This window comes from Helianthus annuus, chromosome 15 (assembly GCF_002127325.2).
Source record: "Helianthus annuus cultivar XRQ/B chromosome 15, HanXRQr2.0-SUNRISE, whole genome shotgun sequence".
Classification (NCBI taxonomy): domain Eukaryota; kingdom Viridiplantae; phylum Streptophyta; class Magnoliopsida; order Asterales; family Asteraceae; genus Helianthus; species Helianthus annuus.
Window position 1 is genome coordinate 173,814,505 of NC_035447.2, and position 26,685 is coordinate 173,841,189.

The 26,685-nt window shown below is 37.5% G+C and overlaps 4 protein-coding genes and 1 non-coding gene across 6 annotated transcripts; 3 read left to right on the top strand and 2 right to left on the bottom strand.

Moving 5' to 3' along the window:
* Nucleotides 1–221: 221 nt before the first annotated feature.
* Nucleotides 222–9,156, bottom strand: LOC110913041 (ACT domain-containing protein ACR9-like). 2 transcript variants are annotated; one of them, XM_035983671.1, is made up of 6 exons: nucleotides 8,841–9,156; nucleotides 7,785–8,003; nucleotides 7,588–7,693; nucleotides 7,142–7,493; nucleotides 1,578–1,862; nucleotides 222–386 (listed from the first exon to the last, which is right to left on the bottom strand). In XM_035983671.1, exons 1-6 carry the CDS (start codon nucleotides 8,992–8,994, stop codon nucleotides 240–242), a joined length of 1,263 nt encoding a protein of 420 aa, XP_035839564.1. In that variant the 5' UTR covers nucleotides 8,995–9,156; the 3' UTR covers nucleotides 222–239. The 2 variants fall into 2 exon arrangements, with proteins under 2 accessions (XP_035839564.1, XP_022013597.1); XM_022157905.2 differs by lacking the exons at nucleotides 222–386; nucleotides 1,578–1,862 and adding exons at nucleotides 4,652–4,983; nucleotides 6,210–6,494.
* Nucleotides 3,644–3,715, top strand: TRNAC-GCA. The gene has a single exon. It is a non-coding gene; the product is annotated as a tRNA-Cys (tRNA).
* Nucleotides 9,157–12,067: 2,911 nt separating the features above from the next.
* On the top strand, nucleotides 12,068–14,918 carry LOC110913040 (60S ribosomal protein L35-2). Its single transcript, XM_022157904.2, has 4 exons — nucleotides 12,068–12,209; nucleotides 12,285–12,420; nucleotides 13,822–13,978; nucleotides 14,691–14,918. The coding sequence occupies exons 1-4, from the start codon at nucleotides 12,206–12,208 to the stop codon at nucleotides 14,763–14,765; spliced, it is 372 nt and encodes a 123-aa protein (XP_022013596.1). The 5' UTR covers nucleotides 12,068–12,205; the 3' UTR covers nucleotides 14,766–14,918.
* A 2,322-nt stretch (nucleotides 14,919–17,240) lies between these two features.
* Nucleotides 17,241–18,819, top strand: LOC118487128. The gene is made up of 2 exons (XM_035983672.1): nucleotides 17,241–18,472; nucleotides 18,709–18,819. The coding sequence occupies exons 1-2, from the start codon at nucleotides 17,290–17,292 to the stop codon at nucleotides 18,753–18,755; spliced, it is 1,230 nt and encodes a 409-aa protein (XP_035839565.1). The 5' UTR covers nucleotides 17,241–17,289; the 3' UTR covers nucleotides 18,756–18,819.
* A 3,236-nt stretch (nucleotides 18,820–22,055) lies between these two features.
* LOC110910959 (chalcone--flavonone isomerase) lies at nucleotides 22,056–24,376 on the bottom strand. Its single transcript, XM_022155533.2, has 4 exons — nucleotides 24,254–24,376; nucleotides 23,955–24,113; nucleotides 23,016–23,239; nucleotides 22,056–22,407 (listed from the first exon to the last, which is right to left on the bottom strand). The coding sequence occupies exons 1-4, from the start codon at nucleotides 24,357–24,359 to the stop codon at nucleotides 22,228–22,230; spliced, it is 669 nt and encodes a 222-aa protein (XP_022011225.1). The 5' UTR covers nucleotides 24,360–24,376; the 3' UTR covers nucleotides 22,056–22,227.
* Between the last annotated feature and the right edge of the window lie 2,309 nt (nucleotides 24,377–26,685).

Genomic DNA, 26,685 nt, shown 5'->3' on the forward strand with positions numbered 1-26,685 from the left:
AGTTTTAGTGACGTTAGTGTAACACGCCTATGTGATTTATGGATATATTATCATATTCTAAAAGAACTAAACACTAAAAAACTACATATTAATCACAGTTACAACAATAATCCACACTGCATATGCGAAAATCAGATGATCAAACAAGAGCAAGAACGAGAGTCGATAACCAAGATAATTTCCAAGTTGAAATCTTGTGGACAAAATGTAAATCAGGTAACTGACGCTTGCGGTTTGATTCACCAGCCCATAAGTGTTCTTCTGACTTTATCAACTATATCCCGCTTGGCTCGGTTGCTGGTCAATGGAAATCCACGGGTCTCATCCAACCGGAACTTGTACACTTCCCACTCACGATCTGACGTCGAGTGTCTTCCAACCTCGGCCTGTAACACCCATAATCATAATCAATGTTTTCACAATGGTATAATAGTAGACTAGTAGTGGTGGTAATTTCCGACACGGTAAAAAAGATTAGCTCAAAGAAAAAGGGTGTCGGACGGGTCAAAGTCACCCAACGTTAACTTTTAATGCATAAAACCTCCTAAATCATTTTATTCAAAAAGATTAAAGGGGAATTGGCCTGTAATAATCACACCTAAACCTTATTGGCCATTAATAATCCCACCTCAAAATATTCCCCCCACCAGTCTCACCTTTCACCTATTTTTCCTACAATTGTCCCCCGTTAAAAAAACTTAACGAAGTTAAGCTTTTTTTCCAAATTACAAACAGATTTTTTAGGGCTTTTAATTAGAACGACGATACGAGTCCATTGATGTAAAACTTGCCTCGAAACGGTGCTCCAAGTGACTTGATTTTGGTTAATTGGAAATTTAAACACCCGAATTGAAGCGTCGTTTTCATCGTTTGGAGCACCGTTTTGAGGCAAGTTTTACATCAATGGACTCGTATCGTCGTTCTAATCAAAAGCCCTAAAAATCTGTTTGTAATTTGGAAAAAAACTTAACTCCGTTAAGTTTTTTTAACGGGGGACCATTGTAGGAAAAATAGGTGAAAGGTCGGACTGGTGGGGGGAATATTATGAGGTGAGATTATTAGTGGCCAATAAGGTCTAGGTGAGAATATTACAGACCAATTTTCCAAAATTAAATTGCTGCTAAAATTATCTATTTTTTCTAATAATATGGACACGTTAGTTATTTACAAAAACATGTACCGCTGTGGTAGAAAGTGTTTCAAGTCAACTCAACCTGACCTGACCCATTTCGGTCGCATCAAAGTATCGGTTTTTGACATGTCCCCAATCATTTTATTGGCATATGGGATAAGCCATAAATTGAAACTTTCCTTAAAAAGAGATGTTTGGGTGTTTCATGTGGCAAATTAGGCAGTTAGAAAAATTGGGTAACATGTCAAAAGTAGCAACTGTTTTTGCTACTTTATCTAATAGAAAACTAACAATAATATTTAAACTAATTATGATTAAGTGACGCGATTACGAAGACGATCTAATTTACTAAATAAAACTGTTTAGTAACTTGTACGCGTTAAAAATATACTTTGACGACATTACATTTTTTAGCTAGCGATAAGCTATAGATTGACCAACTCACAAAGAATATGCATATCCCAAGTGTCTTCAACGCAAATGTGACATCGTAAAAAACACGTGGCCTCCCCTTCCCGGAAAGCTCAACAGGATTAGCAACCAAAAGTTCAGTATCAGGACCGCGGTTTGTGATGATGACTCTCAACGGATGTAGCATCTCCTCCTTTAGCCGGGAACATAAAGCAACCTGGTTCTCAATATCTAGAATCTTTTTCCCGTCGTCTGTTTGTATAAACAAATCCAAACTTCGGTACCCTTTAACGCTAGTGGAGATTCTTCCATATGCAATCTGAATAAAAATGATATAAGTTATTTGTTTGTCACATTACCATTCCCAACAAACAAGATGCACGTTGATAAATCCAAAATGGAGCAATTAATAAAGGAACATAACGTTAAATTATAAGTAGTTAATGTGATAAAAAATCTGATATCGTTTAAAGACCGACATTGGCGCAGCTTCTATAGGGCGGCCGACCCCCTGAATTTTTCGTTTAATAGTGGAGAGTATGTGGTTTTCGTATAGTAATTTTTGGGTATATACAGTTTCGACCCCCCAGTCTTATAGAAATTTTTGGGTATATACGCTTTCGCCCCCCCCCCCCCCCGATGAGAAATCTCAAGCTTCGCCACTGAAGACCGATATTTGAGATATCAGTAATCGCGGTGGGATTTGGGTAATTTTAATATCATGCTGAATTTATATATATATATATAACAATTTAACACTAACAATTCAGTATATTCAGATGGAAGGCGGTGGAGAAGAACCGATCCATCATGATCCTCACTTCTCCCCTCTCGAGGAGGAATCATCGATCACGGATCCTCTTTCCGACGAACTTCCTCCTCCGACCACCACAGCTCCCCCAACCCTAACCGATGACCTTCGCGATAACATCATCAAACAGGTATCTCATATACAGTAAACTTTTTTTTTTTTTTTTTTTTTTTGCCGAGGGGGTGAGGGGTGGAGGGTGGGGGTTTAGGTTTTTGGGTGGGAGTGGGTGTTTAGATTTTTTTAGGTTTTTGGGGGGTGGGGGGGTTAGGTTTTTTTAGGTTTTTGGGGGGTGGGGTGGGGGGGGGTAGGTTTTTTTTAGGTTTTTGGGGGGTGGGGGGTTTAGGTTTTTTGGGGGTTTTTTGGTGAGGTATAGTTTTTTTTTTTTTGTTTTTTTTGTGGAGGGGGGGGGGTGGGTGGGGGTGGGGGTGGGGGGGTTTAGGTTTTTGGGTGGGGGGGGGGGGTTAGGTTTTTGGGTGGTGGTGGGGTGGGGTGGGGGTGGGGTGGGTGTTTAGGTTTTTGGTGGTGATGTAGTGGGTTTAGTTTTAGTTTATTGTAACTTGTCACTCTATAAATCCTTCTTACACTTCTTACAATTAGAAGCCTTTGTAGAATAACTTGACCCCAATTTCCTTTATGTATTGTTTTCGAATGAATGGAAAAGGTGGTAACTTTATGAATGAATATCTTTGTGTTAATCATCTTTGTGTGTGGGTTAATTAATTGTTTACGCTAGGTTAACCATGACATGTTAGGTGGTATTCTTAAATAGGAGTTTCCAACCGAGGTGGTGAATCTGTATCTTCGTTTAGCATCAAAACACTACGATTCGTTTGGTGGTGAATCTGTATCCAAGTGAGTCATAGATCTATCCTTAAATTTTATCGTTTGTTTTGAACCAGTACTGTTTGGTCTGATTCCTATCACCACTCCCGGTTAATAAGAAATTACATTGCGTATACTATATAATTTTTGAAACTCATATAACTTATTAAAGAAATTCATAATCAACATCCGACGGGTAAACGTTAACTCGTTTATTATAATTTTTAAACGTCAAAATTATATTAAAATTATTTTATAAAACTTTGCCACGTTAATTACAAGAAACTGCAAGTCTGATTTTTATATTCTGATTTTCGTTGTATTTATTGACAACAAGATCATAATACCAGTTACATCACATCACAACCGATTTGACAAAAGTTAACCATTATTGTAATATCTGATTTATGCTGCTGATTAGCATATAATAAATTAAATAAATAACAGGTAAATCACTATCACGTCAAGGGTCCATAGCTCAGTGGTAGAGCATTTGACTGCAGATCAAGAGGTCACCGGTTCGAACCCGGTTGGGCCCTATTTTTGTATATTTTATTTTTACGATATAATTTTTTAAGTAGTTGTTGATTATTAGCAAGTACAAATCGTTTTATATATGTAGCTAAGGGTGAGTTCGGTACCGTACGAAATTTTGTCAAATATAGGTACCGGTACCGGTATTTAAGGGTAAAATTCGGTAAAATAGCGGTACCGTGTCGTACCGGTATCAATATCGAAAGTACCGGTACCGAAAACACCAAATAGTGGGTACCGATTCGGTACCGGCACCAAGTACCATATACTCATCCTTGTATGTACATTTCATATTGGAGGGAAGATCATTTGAGAATAAAAAAAAGAGATAAAGGATATACTGTAAAACATTAAATAGTTTTTCTTCCATTTCATTTATTATTATCATCTTCCACACTAAATTTTTTTTCCTACATATATCAAAGCTTATCATACACATTTCGAAATTTATCTTACACATGTCGAAATTTATCCTACACAACTCGTAATTTATCCTACACTCTAAATTATTATTTTTTAAATATATTTTGAAAATAAGTTACAAATTTAATGTAGTTTGTTATTAATATGGAAAACTACAAAATATGTAAGTCTACCAATATACCTGACAATAACATTAAAAACAAATATTAAATGAAGAATTCTTATTAATTGAATTTTTTTTTCTTACAAAAAAATTTCTTTTCATTTGAAACCTTCCCTATCATATCGTTACATAACAAATATTGATATCTTCATAATTCTTATTAACAATTAAATAATTAAACAAGTCATACTTGAGCTTATAAAAAGTAAAATTATTCTGCTTTCTTGTATATTCTGCTGCTTCTTAATAAATTTGCCTTTCAAAAAAGAACCTAGTTTGGTCTGAAATGCTATTTCAAGTTTTAGTGACACTAGTGTAACATGCCTATGTGATTTATGGATATATTATCATAATCTAAAAGAACTAAACACTAAAAAACTATATATTAATCACAGTTACACAACAATAATCCACACTGCATATGCAAAAATCAGATGATCAAACAAGAGCAAGAACGAGAGAGTCGATAACCAAGATAATTTCCAAGTTGAAATCTTGTGGACAAAATGTAAATCAGGTAATTGACGCTTGCGGTTTGATTCACCAGCCCATAAGTGTTCTTCTGACTTTATCAACTATATCCCGCTTGGCTCGGTTGCTGGTCAATGGAAATCCACGGGTCTCATCCAACCGGAACTTGTACACTTCCCACTCACGATCTGATGTCGAGTGTCTTCCAACCTCGGCCTATAACACCCATAATCATAATCAATGTTTTCACAATAGTATAATAGTAGACTAGTAGTGGTGGTAATTTCAGACACGGTAAAAAAGATTAGCTCAAAGAAAAAGGGTGTCAGACGGGACAAAGTCACCCAACGTTAACTTTTAATGCATAAAACCTCCTAAATCATTTTATTCAAAAAAAATTAAATTGTTGCTAAAATTTTCTATTTTTTCTAATAATATGGACACGTTAGTTATTTACAAAAGGAATATTGGATTTTAGTAATCCCAACTATTCGTCGTTGGCCGCCAACAGTCCCAACTTTAAAAATAACCACTGGCAGTCTTAACTTTTAACATATTGGCCTCCAATGGACCCTGACTAACAGAACCCTAACGCCGTTAGTCTCCGGTCACCGGAAAAACGTTTTTTGGCCGGAAAACTCAACATTTTTTGTCCCGAACTTCTTTGTAACCTTATTATGGACCTTCGGGAAACATGTTCTAGTAAAAGCCCCAATTACTAAATTCGCCGGAAAACTCCTTTTTTGCCGGAAAACTCCTTTTTCGCCGGAAAACTCAACTTTTTGGCCGGAAAACTCAACATTTTTGTCTCAAACCTCTTTGTAACCTTAGATCGGACCTTTAGAAACCTTTTTTCAGAACAAAAACGGTTTTCCGGCGACCGGAGACTAACGGCGTTAGGGTTCTGTTAGTCAGGGTCCATTGGTGGCCAATATGTTAATAGTTGGGACTGCCAGTGATTAATTTTGAAGTTGGGACTGTTGGCAGCCAACGACGAATAGTTGAGATTATTAAAATTCAATATTCCTTTACAAAAACATGTACCGCTGTGGTAGAAAGTGTTTCAAGTCAACCCAACCTGACCTGACACATTTCGGTCCCATCAAAGTATCAGTTTTTGACATGTTCCCAATCATAAAAATTGGCATATGGGATAAGCCATAAATTGAAACTTTCCTTAAAAAGAGATGTTTGGGTGTTTCATGTGGCAAATTAGGCAGTTAGAAAAATTGGGTAACATGTCAAAAGTGGTAACTGTTTTTGCTACTTTCTCTAATAGAAAACTAACAATAATATTTAAACTAATTATGATTAAGTGACGCGATTACGAAGATGATCTAATTTACTAAATAAAATTGTTCAGTAACTTGTACGCGTTAAAAATATACTTTGACGACATTCCTTTTTTTAGCTAACGATAAGCTATAGATTGAACAACTCACAAAGAATATGCATATCCCGAGTGTCTTCAACGCAAATGTGACATCGTAAAAAACACGTGGCCTCCCCTTCCCGGAAAGCTCAACAGGATTAGCAACCAAAAGTTCGGTATCAGGACCGCGGTTTGTGATGATGACTCTCAACGGATGTAGCATCTCCTCCTTTAGCCGGGAACATAAAGCAACCTGGTTCTCAATATCTAGAATCTTTTTCCCGTCGTCTGTTTGTATAAACAAATCCAAACTCCGGTACCCTTTAACGCTAGTAGAGATTCTTCCATATGCAATCTGAATAAAAATGATATAAGTTCTTTGTTTGTCGCATTACCATTCCCAACAAACAAGATGCACGTTGATAAATCCAAAATGGAGCGATTAATAAAGGAACATAACGTTAAATTCTAAGTAGTTAATGCGATAAAAAATCAGATATCGTTCAAAGACCGATATTTGAGATATCGGTAATCGCGGTGGGATTTGTGTAATTTTAATATCATGCTGAATTTATATATATAGCAATTTAACACTAACAATTCAGTATACATACTCTCCTACCATTAACAAGTTAACCTTTTGCAACTTGCAAAACACTAACAATTGTAGCACGTAGGAACTCATTAAGACTTGAAACACTAATAATTAACAATTAAGACTTAAAACATTAATAGCAACAATAAGAAGAAAGACGAATGCTAGAAGTAGAACTAAGAAGAAAGGCACTGTTATTAGGAAAATCGGTGATATATAGGTCAAATATTTGTCCAATATCGGTCAATATCGCCGATAGTATTGATACTGACATTCTGACTGATATTTTGCACTGATATCCTGACCTATAACCGATATATCACTAATATATATCCGTGATTTATCGTGATATTAACTAGATAGGTTAAATTAAATGAAATGAAATGTGATGCGAGTATTATATATACCCGGATATTGCAGTCCTTGGAGATCTTTAAAATATCATATATGAGAGCTTTTTGATCAAGGCATTGTATTTGAAGTAACGTATGAGCCGGGCTCATTAAATTATCCACGTTTATTACCGCCTTCTTATCACCTGAAACGGCTTTGTTGATAGTTTGTGAACAATCTTCCTTTGCGGAAAGCTCACAGCTAAACAACTCATCAGCGACTTCTTCGGATATAGAAGAAAACCCTTGCTGGTATTTGAACTCCGGGCCCGCTAACTGAAGTTCACAGCTGATGCAACACTCTCCTAACACACCACTAAGATGCTCACATGTTTCTTCTCGTCTGATACGCGTGTGTAACATGTCCCTACATTTAACGGTCTATGTTATAAGTTTATAATCAAAATACCGGACGTGGGTCAACCGTTACTCGACTAGATGCTACAAACAAACAGACTTACAAATGATCGGTTATAAAGAAGAGGTCTAACACCTTTCCGTCTGGCGTAGTCATGACTTTTAAACCTTGAATTGTTAACTCGAGCTCACACAGCACTTTCGTGACATCTATAAATATGCAAATTCCATATCGAAACAAGTGAAAAAAGTTGTATAAGTGTGAAGTGAAATCTAAAGGATAAGATTAGCGCATGGTTACCATGTACTAGCCCTTGGCGGTCGAGGGAGAAGACCTTTAACACATACAACGGAGGCGATCTAGAACGATCGGGTAACTGGCTCAGATAAAATGCAGGCAAAAACGATGGACAGCACGATAAAAGCCTGTTTTTCAAGCTCCCCCAATCGATTTTCAGCGAGAGTGGACGCGAAACAACCCACAACACAATGTAACACCATTTTCCGTCTGTAGAGAAATCTGATAACCGAGAAAACGTATTACTTAAAAAGAGTTTAAATGATACAAAGCATAGGGTGATGTTACATGTAACACCCCCAAATTCGCACATCAGTATGCTGTCACATCATACGGGTTGTATGAGGTTAAACGGCCCATATAACTTTTGTAGACCATAGATTTATAAAGCAAGCTTTCACATCATACGGGCCATGGTTGTAAAACAAGGTTTCCAAGGCCGAGTATTCCCCGAGCAGTCGCTACAAGGTAGGCTGCCGAGACGACTTTCTCTAACTCCGCCTAATTATTCGGAATCGATCAAACGCGGTCAAACTCGGCCAAAATCGGATTTAGTAGGTCAATTCGGGCCGAGTTTGACTTAAAAAATAATAAAACATTCTTTATATGACTATCATATTAAATAATGACTATCATTTTCACATATTTTGTTATAAATACTAGTAAATTTATGTTGTTAGACATATATTTAATTTCCGAAAACTAATTTCTTTATAATTTAACAATTCCTATTACTCCCCGAGTACTCTCCGCCTATGCCGAGTACTCTCAACTCCCCGGTCAACCGACTAGAGAGCGCCTAGAGACTTTTGCAACCATGATACGGGCCATATTTTTTTTAAAGCTAGATAACATTAAAACCGGTTTCAAACATCAAAAACATTAACCATGTCTACAAACCATCGGTTTGGTTCGGGTTGAAACCGATTAAAAAAACCGGTTTCGGTACCCGGCAGATGATTCCATCATGACACATTAAAATTAGCTATAAAACCATTTATTTAAATTGATGAATAAAAATGAACACAAACTTAGATCAAGTATATATATATGGCTAACCTCCACGGGTAACATAGAGTCCGAATTCAAGCACATTCCGTACAAGGTCACAGCCGAGCCCAGCCTTATCGGGACAGTTAACCGTCACAACAGATGGTTCACCGGAGTTCTTCCCTTCTTCGATCAAAACGACGTCGTCCGACGACATCCCCATATTCTCTCAACAACACCGCCAACGACTAAACCCAGTTTAAGGTTACTGGATTAATGTAGTCGAAGGCGGCGTGTGTATAATATATGTGGTTTGTATTTGTTGAGGTGAGAATTTAGTTTTGTAAATTGAGGTGAGAAATAATGGGGGTGTTGTGTTCATGTGGCGTAGGCTGGCGGGTGGCGGCGTCTCATGTGGTCCCATGCTGTGTAATATCCACGTCAGCGGGTGTGCTACACGACACATTCGACATATGACATATCCAGGGGTATTAACATATACCGTTGACAATGATGCACTTGTTGGGAAAGATTTGGTTTTTTTTTTTTTTTTTTGAACTAGGTTCGACTACTAATCTTTCTATTATTTTAAGGGCGGATACAGGTGACACCGGTTCGTCTTGATGGAATGTGAGGTTTTACCAATTGTCTTCGGGCAGGTGGAGGTCGGGTACGCATCTGGGAGAGCCAAGGGGCTGGCGACGGTCGAGTAGTCGACCTTGGCGACAACGCCCGCCCGATGTCACAGTGGTTGACATGTCGTTCCTTGCCGTTAAAAAAAAGTTAAATTTCATTTTAGTCCTTATGGTTTGGGTTATTTTGCTAGTTTAGTACAAAATTTTCATTTTTCGCCTCTAGGTTCAAAAAAGTTTCACCGTTGCCATTTTAATCCACTGGGTTAACTTCATCCATTTTTTATGTTAACGAGAAGGGCAATTTTGTCAGTTTATATGTAATTCTGTTAACTAAAAGGGCAATTCGACCATATAAAATAACTGAATTGCCCTTCTTGTTAACAGAAATAATAGATGAAGTTAACCTAGTGGACTAAAATAACAACGGTGAAACCTTTTTGGACCCACAGACAAAAAATGAAACATTTGGACTAAACTAGCAAAATGACTGAATTGTCCTTCTCGTTGACAGAAATAATGGATGAAGTTAACCTAGTGGACTAAAATGACAACAGTGAATCTTTTTTGCACCTGCAGACAAAAAATGAAACATTTTGACTAAACTAGCAAAATAACCCAAACTACATAGACTAAAATGATATTTAACTTTAAAAAAAAAACATATACCGTTGCAAACTCATTAAATAACTTTTTTTTTTATGTTTTAGTGTGTTTTAAGTTATAAAGTTATTTAATTAATATGTGAGATATCGATCAAGGTACCGAACGGAACGGAACGCATGTACTTCAAAATAAGAGAAGCATGTTTATGAGTAGGGAAGCTTCGGTTCTTTTTCGTATGTTAGTATTTTTTTAGGGCATGTATGGCTAAGCTTTTTGAAACAATTTATTGACTTAACTTATTGGCTTTTTGGAAAAGTCAGTATAAAGTGACTTTTTGGAAAAAGTCACTTTTCCCCTCACATACACCCTCATTGACAAACATCATTTTAGAGCTTATGACTTTTCAAAAAGCCAATAAGTCAATAAGTTATTTCAAAAAGCTTAGCCAAACATGCCCTTAGTAATTTTTTTTGGGATTTTGGATTTATATAATCCTAACGTTCATCAATTGGTCGATAGCACTCTCAACTTTCGGAAAGTATCACAACATTTTCAACTTTCAACTTATTTAATGAAAACAGTGTCTCTATTTCTACGAAGTAAAGGTAAGGTTGTCTACATGTTAACCTCCCCAGACTACACATTTGTTTTGCTATTGATGAAATTTACTGAGTATGATGATAATGATGACTTCCAAGCTAATTGAACCCTAACTTAGTTTTTTTTTGCTGATGTGACATGTGACGTGACATTTTTTATTACATGACATTTGTGATTTGACGTGACTTATTTTGCTGACGTGGCACTTGATGTGGCGCTCTTTTAGTGACGTAGCATCTGACATCAAATAAATGAGTTAGATTTCAATTTGTTTGAGATTGCTAGAAGAAAATAAGTTAATAGTTTGAAGTATTGTGATACAAATAAAAAATTGTGAATGTTATTGGTCATTTGTTTTTTATATACACAGGTAGAGGATCCTGTAAAAAGTGCTTAAAGTGTGAGAAGTGTATTATAACACTATATATAATACTATATAACACCATGTAAACACCGTATAACAATATTTAACACCGTATAATAGCATATAACACTATGTAACACTATATATCATTATATAACAAATATAACACTATAGGTTGTCTAATAGCATGTCTATGATAGATGTATAGTGTTATATTTGTTATATAATGATATATAGTGTTACATAGTGTTATATGGTATTATACGGTGTTACATATTGTTATACGATGCTTATATAGTGTTATATAGTATTATATATAGTGTTATAATACACTTCTCACACTTCTCACACTTTAGGCCCTTTTTACACTATCTTTACCCTATATACACAAATATACATTATACATATATACACACATACACACCTATATATATACACACATTACACATACATCTATACTTAAATATAAATTAAATTTATAGTTTATATATACCACTATATTAGATTTTGGTCCACTATATACACATTTACAAACATATTTAAACGTACTAGCCCAACCAAGCTAATAAAAAAAACTAATATCAAATCTAAAAGTTAAACCCTAAACCGATAAACGACAGGTTGCTCATTGCCTCAATGTTTCATGTCGTTACCCTAAGTCGATCGTCTCCTTCTCTCAACGTAATTGTTCGTGCAATATGATCATCGCCTCGTCGGCCACAACATTGTAATTCGTAAGAAAAATATTATACCATGAAATGTTCATGTTTTTAAAGACATAAAAACTTGAGACCAAAAATTGTCACTATCTATCTCCGCAAATTCAAATCGGACGACACGGTTGTCCAAATTGCTCGAACTTCGCTCAACGCTCGCTCGGAATATTTACTGCTCGAAAAACGCTCGATTGATTGGAGGCTCAGTTTTAAATGAGCCGCTCTGCTCGGTTCGGTTTGTAAACGAGCCAAGCACGAGCAAAGGTCTGCTCGGTTCGGCTCGGCTCGTGAACAGCCCTACCTAAAACTAGTTTTAACCGAGGTTGAAAACCGGTTCGGTTTATGAAAAAACCAAAAAGTGTACTTGGAGAAAAACAAACCTGGGCCTGTGGTACAGTTTGCTAAGCCCAATTTATATCACCAGTTCCATTCGTACATATAAAGCCCGCCAAAACGGAACCCTAATTTCGCGATTTGCCATTGCAGCTTCCTTCTGTTCCGATTCCAGTTAATCAAATGGGTAAATTTTGCATTTGAATGGCTCGATTTTGTAAAATTGATGTGTGATTAATTGGCACTGTTACGTGAATTTCAGCTCGGATCAAAGTTCATGAGCTTCGTGGCAAATCAAAGGCCGATTTATTCGCTCAATTGAAGGATCTGAAAGCTGAGCTTGCTCTTCTTCGTGTCGCCAAGGTCACTGGTGGTGCTCCCAACAAGCTCTCAAAGATGTAATTGTTTTGAAACTCACACGCATTGTAGCATGTTTTTATTTGATTTATCCATTTTAGTGTTTCTTAACCATAGTTATTCACAAGTTTGATTGATTTGGTAGAGAATTTGAATGAATTCAATTGTAGTACACACAAATGTGAATGTGTTATTAGGATTATAGGGTGTCCGTAATTCGTCGAAACTGTATAGTTGTCGATAGCGAGCGTAGCGATCGCTATAGCGCGCCATGTAGTGTATAGGTTTAGGCTCGCTATTAGGGTTGTAGCAATAGATAACGATACTAGTGACAATTTGTTTTTTTTTAATATAAGTAGCAATTAAATGTAGCTATAAAATAGCTGAATTTTAGGTTTTTGTTAAATATAAATGTAAAATAGTGTATATACCAGGGTATTTTGGTATAATATACATATTAAATTTTTAATTTTTTTAAGTGTATCGCTATTTGTAACTATTCGCCATTAACAACTATGGAACCGCCTAAACTGAGACATTTTGGCGGTTTGGCTGGTTTTAATTATATGCAGTTCGGTTTTAATGGTTTGAAGGTTTGGTTTGTTTTCTTTTGAGTTAATTACATAGTTAGTCCCTGTGGTTTGCATAAAGTAACATACTTAGGTACTAATAGTTTAAAATCACATTCTAGGGTATTAACTTTTCATTTTGTAACATTTGGAGGTATTTACGTTATTTTTAGGTTTAAAATCACATTCTATTAGTACCTAAGTATGTTATTTTGTGCAAACCACAGGGACTAACTATGTTAATACCCTAGAATTTAATACCTCCAAACGTTACAAAATGAAAAGTTAATACCCTAGAAGGTGATTTTAAACTATTAGTACCTAAGTATGTTAATTTGTGCAAACCACAGGGACTAACTATGTAATTAACTCTTTTTTTTATTTTTATTTTTTTTAACAATTTAGGACTTGAAACCCGCTGTGTGAATAGAACCAGCGGTATAACATTTATAGTTTATTTATCTCATATTAGGAATATAAACTTATGTGTGTTGATTAATGTTCTTTTATTTTTTTTTTTTTAAATCTAGTGCAAAATTATGTTATTTTTTTTTGTCTAAAACCGCCAAACCATAAAACCGTGAAAAACCTATTGCTTTGTCTAACACAACCAACTTGGCCAGTTTGGTTTGTGTTATTCCAAAATTCTATTCATATTGGGCCAAACAGGACCGTGAAGTCGTGAACACCCCTAATTAGAAACAGTAGATCATTTTGCTTTTATGGCATTTTCATCTCTGGGTTGTTTGTTTATACAATTATGGTTTGGTGCTGCAAAAGGAACATGTGTTGTTTCAAGCTGTTCAATTTTTGGTTTTGTCAACACTTGATGTACCAAAAAAGGTTAAGGGTGAATTTATTTTGTCTCTGCAGAAAAGTTGTGAGGACCTCAATTGCGCAGGTGCTGACCGTGATTTCACAGACCCAGAAATCAATGCTTAGAGAAGCTTACAAGAAGAAGAAGTACCTCCCGCTTGATCTGCGTCCCAAGAAAACCAGAGCCATTCGCAGGCGGCTCACCAAGCATCAGGTACTGCTCAACGGTTGATGGATAAAACCTTCTAGATTGTTTTAGAGTAAAGTACACGGATGGTCCCTATGGTTTACCAAAATTTTGGATTTGGCTCCTACCTTTCCAAAATTACATAGATGGTCCCTGTGGTTTGTAATTTGTAACATATTTAGTCCCTAGCTTTTTCCAAAACTACACGGATGGTCCTTATGGCTTGCTCTTTGTAACGCATTTAGTCCCTAACTTGGACATGCTAAAACCTTTAGATTTGTTGGCTGCGGACTAAATGCGTTACAAAGTGCAAACCACAGGGACCATCCGTGTACTTTTGGAAAGTTAGGAACCAAATCCAAAATTTCGATAAACCACCGGGACCATCCGTGTACTTTACGAATTGTTTTATTTTCACAAAGCTTGATTATTGATATTATTGAAATGTTATTATGAATTTGGATGTTAGTGGTGTGGGGCTGGCAGGTTGAATTGTTGACGTGTTAAACCCATTTATCTAAACGTGTCAGTTGGGTTGACATGTAGTAATCAAGTTGTGTATATGTTAACCGGGTTATTTAAACATGTTGGTGTGTCGATTTGTTATGGTTAAGCAACTCAACCCCAACATGACGTGTTTATTGAATGGGTTATTTATGACATCTCAAAACTCGGTCTTTTTTGTGTCGTGTTTCTGGGTAGTGTCAAAAGTTGCTACCACTAACAATGATTGATGCAGGCTTCGTTGAAGACAGAACGAGAGAAAAAGAAAGAGAAGTACTTCCCGTTGAGGAAGTATGCGATCAAGGCTTAGGTTTGGTAGTTTTAAGATTTTGAATTTGAATTTTGTGTGTTCTTTTATCGGTTTGTTGGATTCGGAAGGTTATGTTAACATTGGATCAAAGCATTTTTGATAATCAGATTTTGATCATCATTTGTATTTGAGCATAAATAGTTGCCTTTTCAATCGAGGCATATTCATTTTTGACCATTTGACTTTTTATATCCATATATTGTCCGTAGTTATGAAAGTTCATATTCTATGTCATCATTTCTAGTAATTACACATGAGTAAAGCAATTCGGGGTTTTTAGAAATAGTTACACGTAGTTTGTGTGATAATTCGTAATTTATATTGCGATTTTGTTTCTATGTCATCATTTTGAGTAATTACACATGATTAAAGAAAATCGGGGTTTTTTAGAAATAATTATACGTAGCTTGTGTGATAATTTTGTAATTTATATTGCGTTTTTGTTTCTATGTCATTATTCCTAGTAATTACACATGATTAAAGCAAATCGGGGTTTTTAGAAATATTTACATGTAGTTTGTATGATAATTTCGTTAATTACTTCTTTAGACCAATAGTTTGTACATATGTAATACAATTAGTGTAGGTTATGGATTTTTTAAGGGGAATTGGCCTGTAATAATCCCACCTAGATCTTATTGGCCATTAATAATCCCACCTCAGAATATTCCCCCCACCAGTCCCACCTTTCACCTATTTTTCCTACAATGGTCCCCCGTTAAAAAAACTTAACGGAGTTAAGCTTTTTTCCAAATTACAAACAGTTTTTTTAGGGATTTTGATCGGGACGATGATACGAGTCCATTGATGTAAAACTTACTTCGAAATGGTGCTCCAAGTGACTTGATTTTGGTTAATTGGAAATTTAAACACCCGAATTGAAGCGTCGTTTTCATCATTTGGAGCACCGTTTCGAGGCAAGTTTTACATCAAGGACTCGTATCGTCGTTCTAATCAAAAGCCCTAAAAAATCTGTTTGTAATTTGGAAAAAAACTTAACTCCGTTAAGTTTTTTTAACGGGGGACCATTGTAGGAAAAATATGTGAAAGGTGGGACTGGTGATGGGAATATTCTGAGATGGGATTATTAATGGCCAATAAGGTGTGGGTGGGATTATTACAGACCAATTTCCCATTTTTTAATAAGGGTTGTTATTCATCACACACGAACGACGGACTTATAGAAAATAATCGAAATTCATTTCAGAACAAAATGTGTTACGTTTGTATAAACCCTAGGTTTAAAGGTGTAACTAATGAAAGTTGGGAACTAAATACTATTTTCAAGTTGAAATCATAAATAATAAAAAAAGAAAAATTCAATTTAAAGACATTCTCTATTCAACTCGCTAAACTTTTGTGTTTTACTTTGAACCTATTTTAGATTTCTATTCAACTCACTAAACTTTTGTGTTTTACTTTGAATCTTTCTTAGATTATCAATCAGTTTCTGTTTATTAAAAGTTTAACACCTACCATCATATATTAATTTACTGAATTAATAACTTTCAAGGCTGTTCTGTTTAACTCTTAATATAGTTTTATAGTATATATAATTAGTATTAAGCCCTCATGTTGCGACGGGAACGTAAAATCGTGTATACCCAAAGTTTGCAAGGCATATTTTTACCATGTCACTTGGGATATCTTTTACCAAACAAATTATTTCATACACCACACATCATTGTGTAACGGTTAATTAAACCATTTAAATCAACATCTTTATTCCGTCATAAACCTACCCAATATATAAAAATGAAAACCAACACTAAAAGGATAACAACATTAACATAGACGGCAAGCTAAGAAAGATGAACAAATGCAAAAATGGTAGCACTTATAGGCCTCAAATAAGATAAGCATTCGTGTCTTTAAATAAGGCAAACAACCTTAAAACAAAGATATTCTAAATGAAGTTAGATACCACTTCCCCAACTTGTGATGAGAAAATTGTTTCACTAAACTTTCCAACAATTTGAATGACATGTGACATCTATTGCACTAATAACCCCAACCGGTAAAAATAGCAATAAAAGAAAGAAAAAACCGCAACCAAGAAAAAAAATAGCAATAAAAGAAAGAACTTTGTTCTTATCAATAACACGCTTTGGGTCTGTGCTTTAAACCCATTCGCATTCGCGACTTGTCCACACCGGCTTTGGGTCTGAGCTTTAAACCCAAAACGCACTCACAAAACCAACCCATGGTTTCTCAAAAACCACCATAAAGAACTTTATACAACAAAACGCAGACGTGAAAGCACATAAGACGAAAACTAGAACAAATTCATAGGTTTTAACAAAACCACCGTGCAACCATTCTAATAGGAGTCAAGATTGTATTTCCATATTTATGCCCATTGTAATTATTCTAGGGTTTTGTAAATAACTATACTGAGCCTTTACTATCGAAACCTAACATGGTATCAAGAGACCAGGCTTGTTAATCGCAGCCGTCTCCTTCGTTCCTTCCCCTCCCATCGCTTCTGCTTCGCCTCTTATCTCCTCTCTTCTCATCCCACACCATGGATACTAAGCTTCATCCTGCCTCCACTGTCAATAATATCAAAAGCCTTATCCCCGTAACCCTCGAGATGGATAGCGGCCTTTATGCTTCCTGGAGCGAACTTTTTCGCCTCCACTGCCGTGCATTCCAAGTTATTCAGCATCTGTCCCCGAAGCCCACCGCTGAATCGTCTTCGTCAAAGGAACCTGACAAAGAGAAAGACAAATCCACCCAACCAGTCGACGACTCGTGGGATCGACTGGACGCTATTGTCTTGCAGTGGATTTATGCGACCATATCAAGTGATCTTCTACACACTATTCTAAAACCCAATGCTACCGCGCACGAATCATGGGTGGCTCTCGAAAATATTTTTCACGACAACAAAAGTTCCCGGGCTATTCACCTTCGGCACAAGTTCTCCAACACACGTCTCAGCGGCTTTCCGAATGTTTCTGCATATTGTCAACAGTTGAAGGTTCTTTCTGATCAACTCGCAAGTGTCGGAGCTCCAGTCGATAATCAGAGTCTTGTTCTTCAACTCATCAGTGGGTTGAACGAACAATATGAGGGAATCGCCACTATCCTCCAAAATCAGGATCCTCTTCCCAGCTTCTATGATGCTCGTTCTAAACTTATTCTGGTGGAATCTCGTAAAGCTGAGCAAGCCCTTCAAGCATCTCAAACCGCCGGTACCGCACTCAACGCCAACGCTTCTCGATCAACTGCCAATACCCACGGACCGGGTGACTACCGCTCCGACGGCCAATATGGTGGTCGCGGCCGTGGACGAAACTCGCGTGGCAGAGGACGTGGCCGTAACTCGGGTCGCGGGCGTGGTAACAACAGCCACAGTTCATGGCCAAACTGGAACTCTTGGACAAACCCATGGACTACACAGTGGGCCGCCCCTCCTCCTTGGGCCTCCCAGCAGTGGGCCGCACCTACCCAGCAGCCATGGGCCAGTCCCCCACAGAATCAACAGTGGGCTGCCCCTTCTTGTCCATACCCGACACTCAACCCCACTCCTAGCGGTCCATCCTCTGCTCAAGGAATCCTTGGATCTCGGCCCACTCAGGCCCATCATGCCGCATATACGCCTACGGACATTGAACAGGCAATGTATACCATGTCTCTGAACCAACATGATCCGATACCGGTAATGGACACTGGCGCTACGACCAACATGACTAACACCCAAGGTAACTTTACGTCATTTTTTAATAATAGCATCCCACAGGATATCGTTGTTGGTAATGGCTCGACCATTCCGGTTGTTGGACATGGTACTCAAATACTACCCCCACCCTTCCCACCTTTTGTCCTAAAAAATGTCCTATACGCACCGAAACTACTTAAAAATCTTATTTCCGTTAGACGTTTTACCACTGACAATTCCGTTTCAGTCGAATTTGACCCATTTGGTTTTCTTGTGAAGGACTACAAGACCTGGATCCCTATCCTACGATGCAACAGCAGCGGTGATCTATACCCGTCATTGCTCGGACCGGGAAGCACAACCAATCCCTCCACTTTTGCAGCTATCTCTTCTCAACTTTGGCACCATCGTCTTGGCCACCCAGGACAACCTATCATGCAGTCTTTAAAACGTTCTTGTTCTATTAATTTCAGTACTTTAAACAATAACATTTGTCAATCTTGTGTTTTTGGAAAGAGTGTTCGTTTACCCTTTGTTACTTCTCATACTAATATATTTCAACCATTTGACATCATACATAGCGACCTTTGGACATCGCCCATTCTAAGCTCGGGTGGTCATCGATATTACCTTCTTTTTCTTGATGACCACACGAACTTCCTATGGACATATCCCATCTCCCAGAAATCCCAAGTCTACTCTATATTTTGTCACTTTTACAAATACATTAATACTCAATTTGAAAAGAAAATCAAAACCCTTCAGTGTAACAACGGTAGAGAATATGTCAACTCGTCTTTTACACAATTTTTTAACCAACACGGCATGCAATATCGACTCTCGTGTCCGCACACGTCGTCTCAAAATGGTAAAGCGGAGCGCCAAATTCGCACCATTAACAATATGCTACGTACGCTCTTAGCGCATGCTTCCTTACCGTCGTATTTTTGGGATCACGCCCTCGACACCGCCACATACCTTCTTAATATACTTCCCGCTAAAAACAAAAATAACACCACCCCTACTGAAAAACTATACCACCGGATCCTAACATACGACCATCTTCGCGTCTTCGGGTGCCTATGCTATCCTCTTGTTCCATCTACCACCATTCACAAACTTGAACATCGTTCCTACCCGTGCGTTTTTCTTGGCTACCCACCCACCCACCGAGGCTACAAATGCTTCAATTTAGAAACGAAACAGATTATCATCTCTCGCCACGTCGTCTTCGACGAAACAACGTTTCCATTTGCCAACAACATTTCCCCCACTCCCTCTTATGACTTTCTTCAAACCACATTATCCCCACTGTTGTGGCCATCAGTGGAGTTCCCCACTGTTAATCAACCATCAGCCCAACCACTCCGCTCACCCCAATCGCACCCCCCTAACACCTTGGCCCAAACACCTGTTACCCCTACATCGGCCCAATCCCCTACTTACACCTCGGCCCAACCACCTGTTACCCCTACATCGGCCCACATATCTCCGCCACATACCCAATCCAGCCCACCTATGCAAACTACCCCTATGCCTAACCCGATACCGGACCAGCCTACACACACCCAACCCGTTCGCACCATGCGGACTCGTGCAATGGATGGTATCACCAAGCCCAAACGACATCTTAATTTACACTCTATCACTGCCTCACCTCTCGTTCCCCTTCCTAAACACCCATCTGAGGCTTTGACCACACCGGTATGGTATCGGGCCATGACTAACGAATTCGATGCTCTTATTAAAAATGACACTTGGGATTTGGTCCCACGTACACCAAACATGAACATTATACGCAGTATGTGGCTATTTAAGCACAAATTTAAGTCGGATGGTACATTAGAAAGATACAAGGCACGCCTCGTGTGCGATGGTCGTTTACAACAGGTGGGTATTGATTGTGGCGAAACGTTCAGTCCGGTCGTCAAACCCTCTACTATACGTACGGTTTTATCGATTGCTCTATCGCAATCCTGGCCCGTGCATCAGTTGGACGTTTCCAATGCGTTTCTCCATGGGAAGTTAAATGAAACAGTATATATGTATCAGCCAATGGGTTTTCGCCATAACAGGTTTCCGGATTATGTGTGCCGATTGAAAAAGTCCTTATATGGATTGAAACAGGCTCCAAGGGCGTGGTACCAACGGTTTACAGATTATGTGTTGACTTTGGGGTTCCAACAAAGTAAATGTGATGCTTCCTTGTTCACTTTGCATGATGCTACGAATGTCGCCTACTTGCTTCTATACGTTGATGATATCCTTCTCGTCACATCAACGGACCAGCTTCGACATCAGTTAATGGCTCGGTTATCCACCGAATTTGCTATGAAAGACCTCGGGCCGCTCAGTTTCTTTCTCGGGATTGCCGTAACACGCCAAAATAACACGATGTTCCTTTCTCAACAGTCGTATGCCGCGGACATCATCGCTCGGGCTGGGATGCAATCTTGCAATCCCGTCTCTACCCCAGTTGACACGCAATCTAAGCTCAGTGCTCACTCTGGCGAGGACTTTCATGATCCCACGCTATATCGCAGTCTCGCTGGAGCACTACAGTATCTAACGTTTACACGAGCCGACATCAGTTATGCGGTTCAACAGATTTGCATGCATATGCACGCACCAAAAACGGGCCATTGGAATGCATTAAAACGCATCATTCGATACATTAAAGGCACCACTGCATACGGTCTTACACTAGCCCCGTCCATTAATCCATCTCTCTTGGCATACACCGACGCGGATTGGGCCGGCTGCCCTGACACTCGCCGTTCCACGAGTGGATATTGTGTCTATTATGGTGATAACTTGATCTCATGGTCGTCTAAACGACAACCCACCATCTCTCGCTCCAGTGCGGAAGCTGAATACCGTGGCGTTGTTAATGTGGTTGCTGAAATCTGCTGGTTACGCAATTTACTGCTCGAACTTAAAAGACCTCTCGAAACCTAACACATTCACCATACTGTACAACACCAAACAACTGAGTAATGTTACTAATTGATGTTATATAAATATATAAATTTTAAATATATTTTTTAGATTTCGGTGTCCAATCATATTGAAAATTTAGTTATATCCAAATTAATGTATTTTTTATCTCATTATATTAAAAGTTAGTGTGAATATAACTTCTTTTTGAATAAAATAAAATTTATATCAAAACGTAGACAAAGGAAGCGCGTCGCACTGATGTGTTCAGAATTGTATAAAATGTTATATTTGAAAAGAAATAAAATATATTACATGGATTGAAAGACAAACAAATATTTATAACAGTTCCTATAAAACCGATACCGGTACTGACGTTCAGTTCGTTTTGTTAGCAATACGGTACTGGTATGTGGTATATATACTTTACGATAAAAAATTTATTTATAATAGTTTAATTACATAAAAGTTGTCTAATGTAACCAAAACCTAAATTCACGTTTACATCAATCAAAAATTATAAAAACGTATACTTATACCGGCATTGATTTTGTTCTGTTAGTATTGGTTGCGTTCGTAATGTTACCAAATGATAAATTCGTGTTCGTTCGGTTGATTTTGGGTTCATGTTAAAACCATATCCCTTTAAAAGCCACTATTATTTATTTATTTATTTTTATGCATATTCCATACTTTTACATTGAAACCAAACACACCCTAAAATCTATAAAAGTTTCTTGCCACAATATAAATTCAACCTTATTTATTACATAATTAATTGGTTGATGGATTTAGCAGACCATATACGTACGTATGTATTTTACTATGTTGCATTGCATGCATCCATAAAACCAGTTTTACTTAATGATCATTTGCTTTCTGGTTCATGAGATTGTAGAGTCTTGATGCTAAACTTTTTTTGGTTGCTGGGGATACACCATGCTTCCCTATCTGAGACTCCAGTATTGCTTCTCCCAGTTTTCCATCCTCTATGACAACATCCCCAGTTTCCGGGATGCTACCGTCTTTCGAGAAAGTGATCTGCATTAAAACATGCATCGATCAAACACTTTAGATTGGGCTGCAAACAAACCAAACGTTCAGAACACAAGTCATGAACCGTTCGGCGAGAAGTTCGTTTGTGTTCTTTCGTTTATTAAACAAACGAACATGAACAAGAAGTTTCGTTCATTTAGTTAAATAGTTAAATGAACGAACATGAACAGAGGCTACATTTGTTCATTTATGTTCGTGAACGTTCGGTAATATGTTCGTTTATGTTCGATAGGTCATTAGCGTTTTTAGTTTTTTTATTTTATTTAAATACTTGGAAACTTCGACATATAAAATATTTAATACGTGTCAGCGTATTATATTTTTTTGTTCATGAACGCTTGTTTGTGTTCGTTTGTTTCCATTTGTGTCCATGAACATTAGTTTGTGTTCATCAACGTTCGTTGCCTGAAATTAACAAACGAACACAAACACGTTAATTTCCTTGACAAACATACACAAACATAAAATCTCGTTCGGTAAGTGTTCGTGAACACATATGTTTCTTAACAAGTGTTTGTTCGGTTTATTTGTAGCCCTATTTTAGACCTGTAATTATCATAAATGTATTCCTATGTTCAATTAACCGAACTAACCGTTAGTGATCCAAGAAGTGAAATTGTAAAGAGAATTGAGGAGCCTGGTGGGAAGATTTGATCCTTGAAAATCTCTAGAAACTTGTCAATCGTTTTGGCATCTGCTTCTGTATAACTCCCTTGTGACTTCCAAATCGCTACGCAATTTTCCGCCACCTTTTCTGAGAATTGCTTACCTGTTAATGTTTGTATCAGTGTCACCTGAGAAAATTTTTCAAAGGGGCCTGCAAGAGCACAAAGATCATGGTTACGAATGAATTACATTTGTCCTAACATTTGTAGAACAATGTTATGACAGAAAAATGATCATAACATATCTAACTTTTTTTTTTCTAAATCTTTATATTGGGGAAGGTTAACGTAGAATATTCCTTAACATACGATGATACAATATATGAAATTGCGCATGTTATAAAACTCAAAACCCTAATCACGCATAAACAAAACCCTAATCACGCATGACCAAAACCATGAATCATGCATGAACAAAAATCATAACCATGCATGATTATAGATTTTCTTCATGCGTGATTAAGGTTTTTTTGTTCATGCGTGATTAAGGTTTTGAGTTTTATAACATGCATGCGTAGTTTCATATTGCACGTTAAGAAATATTGTATTTTACACTTTCACATATTAATTTTATTAATAATTGAGTTATATCAAAACTAATTTTTTTGACGATGAATACTTTATATTGGATTCAATTTAGTTTTCAAATAAAAAAGTTATTTGAATGGTAGAACAAACTTAATCACAGCTATTTTAACTATTCATGGCAAACTATATTATATATAAATTAAGGGAGTAAAATACTATCAATAATGTTTTTTTTTTACTTTGTAATTATGTAGTTTGTTTTGTGTGACCGCCCCGTTTCATAGGCTGGTGTTTTTTTAATCAAGTTTACATTTAAAAAAATTGGTGTTTCGGGTTTACCAGTAACGATGTCCCTGTAGAACTCAATAGAATCCGTCAACTCTTCAATGCTTTTGCCTTTCCACTTAACGGCAAGCGAAGATATAGCTTTATACTCCAAGTACACACCAATACCACTAAACTTCACAAAATTGCCATCAATATCCAGTCCTCTCACACCTAGCACATGATAAATTATTATTCACATGATTGGAACAACACTAACAAATTAACATCTACACCCAACCAACATGTTTTTGTTGGTGATTGGAATCAACAACATGATTTGTTTTTAGTTAATGATTGGAAGGTGGAAATACCTGCGCCTCCGAGGAACAAAGTGTTGGTTGCGCCTGGAGGTTTGGCGGATGGTGGAAAGACAATCGATTCGACCTGGAGACTGGTGGTGGAATTCGGCTTAGACATGGCAGTATAGTTAGAGCTAGAGGTTTTGTTTGATTGATATTCATGACTTGCCACAAGCTATTTATAGAATAACTTGAAGTGGTAGATATGTCAAAATGGTAAATAGTTCGAAGATAGATATATTGAAGTTGATAGTTATGCCTTTCCATACACATTGTATGTCAAAATGGTAAATATAGAGTGGTAGATATATTAAGGTTGATAGTTATGCCTTTCCAAACACATTGTATATATTATATATTAACTAGGGTGTGAAATTATTACACAACATAACTTAATATAAAATACATGGATTTGGTCTTTAATCTAACTAGGCAGGTTAGTTTCTGATTGAGTCCGTGAACATACTTAGATGAACGGGTTATGTTTGCGTCAACCAAGTGGATTGATAGCTTGACCTGTTTAACCCATTTTTCTAAAATGTGGTAATGTAATTTTTATACTAAAATTTAAAAGTTTAATTAAAAATAAATGGGCATTTCTTATAATTGCTTAAAAAATAATGTGCAAATTTATAATTATAAATTATCAGTATGCAAATAAGAAAAATCATTTTCAGGTTAAACAACTCGTGCTTGTGTCTGTTTATTTTATTTTAAATTGAAATTATTTTTATGTGTCTAATTTAAAATAGTCTAAACTGTATGTATACATGTAGAATTTAGTTAGTATGTATACATGTAGAATTTAGTTTAGAACGATACGTCATTTAGAAACTAAGGTTGTGTCGATTCTTGAATTGCCGCTTCGGTTTACTTTGTATATATATTAGTTACTACACATCAATCATAACAATTGGGATGATATATCAAATTGTTTGTTCATTGTATTCGTGTTTGGCTGTTTGTGTAATTTGATTGGTCATATTTTGTTCTTTGTTACACATTGGATTGGTTGTTTGACCCTGTGAATAATCATGTCTAAGAATTGGTATCACCGGGTTAACATTACCTCGTGTTAATCGGCTCGGTTTGTTACCGTTAACGAAGATATTTTGAAGTCTGAATGGAGATTTATCACCTAGTTATGTTACTTCGTGTTAATCGGTTCGGATTGTCATGCATACTCACGGTTTGTGTATAGATTCCACGAAAGTGAGTTGGAAGAGTCTTGAGTTTATGGAACACCGAAGTTACCCTAAGAGGGTGTAACAACCCGCACCTTCGTGCGTTGTTACTACTTGATACACTCGTTACGCCTACCACCAGAGATTCGGATCATAATGTAACTATATCAGATATATCGCTAAATCGAAGTATAATCGAATAATTACGCATATTCTATCGCTATTACAAACCTATTTTCATAAATTATAACACTCATGATGATGTTGAGTGAGGGCTTAATCTACCCTCCTCGATAACCGTGAGGCGTCAAAACGTAAACAAGCAACGCTAACAACGACTATCGGGTGAGTACCATGTATCCAGCCATCGTGACGATCAACACGAGCAAGTAGTGCCCCGATAATCATTGTGGCACATCACATCGAAGAACGCACTCGAAGGCGCGCGTAAATCGATCACCGCACCGAATACTGGTTATATAGATACGTATATACGACCCTTTTGTGAGTAATTATGATAAATAATAATAATAATATATGAAAATATGGCCCAAACAGTCGAAAACGCACCAAAAACGAGGACTAAAGGCTTCCGTACGGACGGGCCAGCCAAACGGCTGGGCCAATCGATCGGACGGGCCAGCCGATCGGCTGGGCCGGCCGATCGAACGGGCCAGCCGATCGGCTGGGCCGGCCGATCGGACAGGACAACCAACCGGCTGGGCCACCCAATCGAACGGACCAGCCGATCGGCTGGGCCGCCCGATCGGACAGGCCAGCCGATCGGTTGGGCCGGCCGACCGAACGGGCCAACCGATCCGGGCCACCTTTCCACCTTTTCCCTCCTTCCTTGCCTATAAATACCCCCTTCCACCCCAAACACTTGCTGTTGCTGCTGCTACTCGACCAAGACATTCCAGCCCCTTAATCTCCCGATTCCTCGCGATTCTCGTAAGTTTTTAACTCAAATCTTGTACTTCCTTAATCTATATGCATTCCTTCATCATTCTACCTTTCAAATCTCAACTTTTAACCGTGAAATCAACGGATTTGGAGTGTTCTAGGGTGATGTCACCATGGAGTTCTTCAAAGGTGATGTCATCCCATGAAGAACAACTCAGATCCGAATGGGTTCCATGCAATTTTACACAAATCTCATCTAAATCTATGTTTTCCAATCAAGAAGTCATGGATTTGAGATGTTCTAGAGTGATGTCATCATGAAGTTCCTATAAACTTCAAGTGTTGGCCTCATTCCAT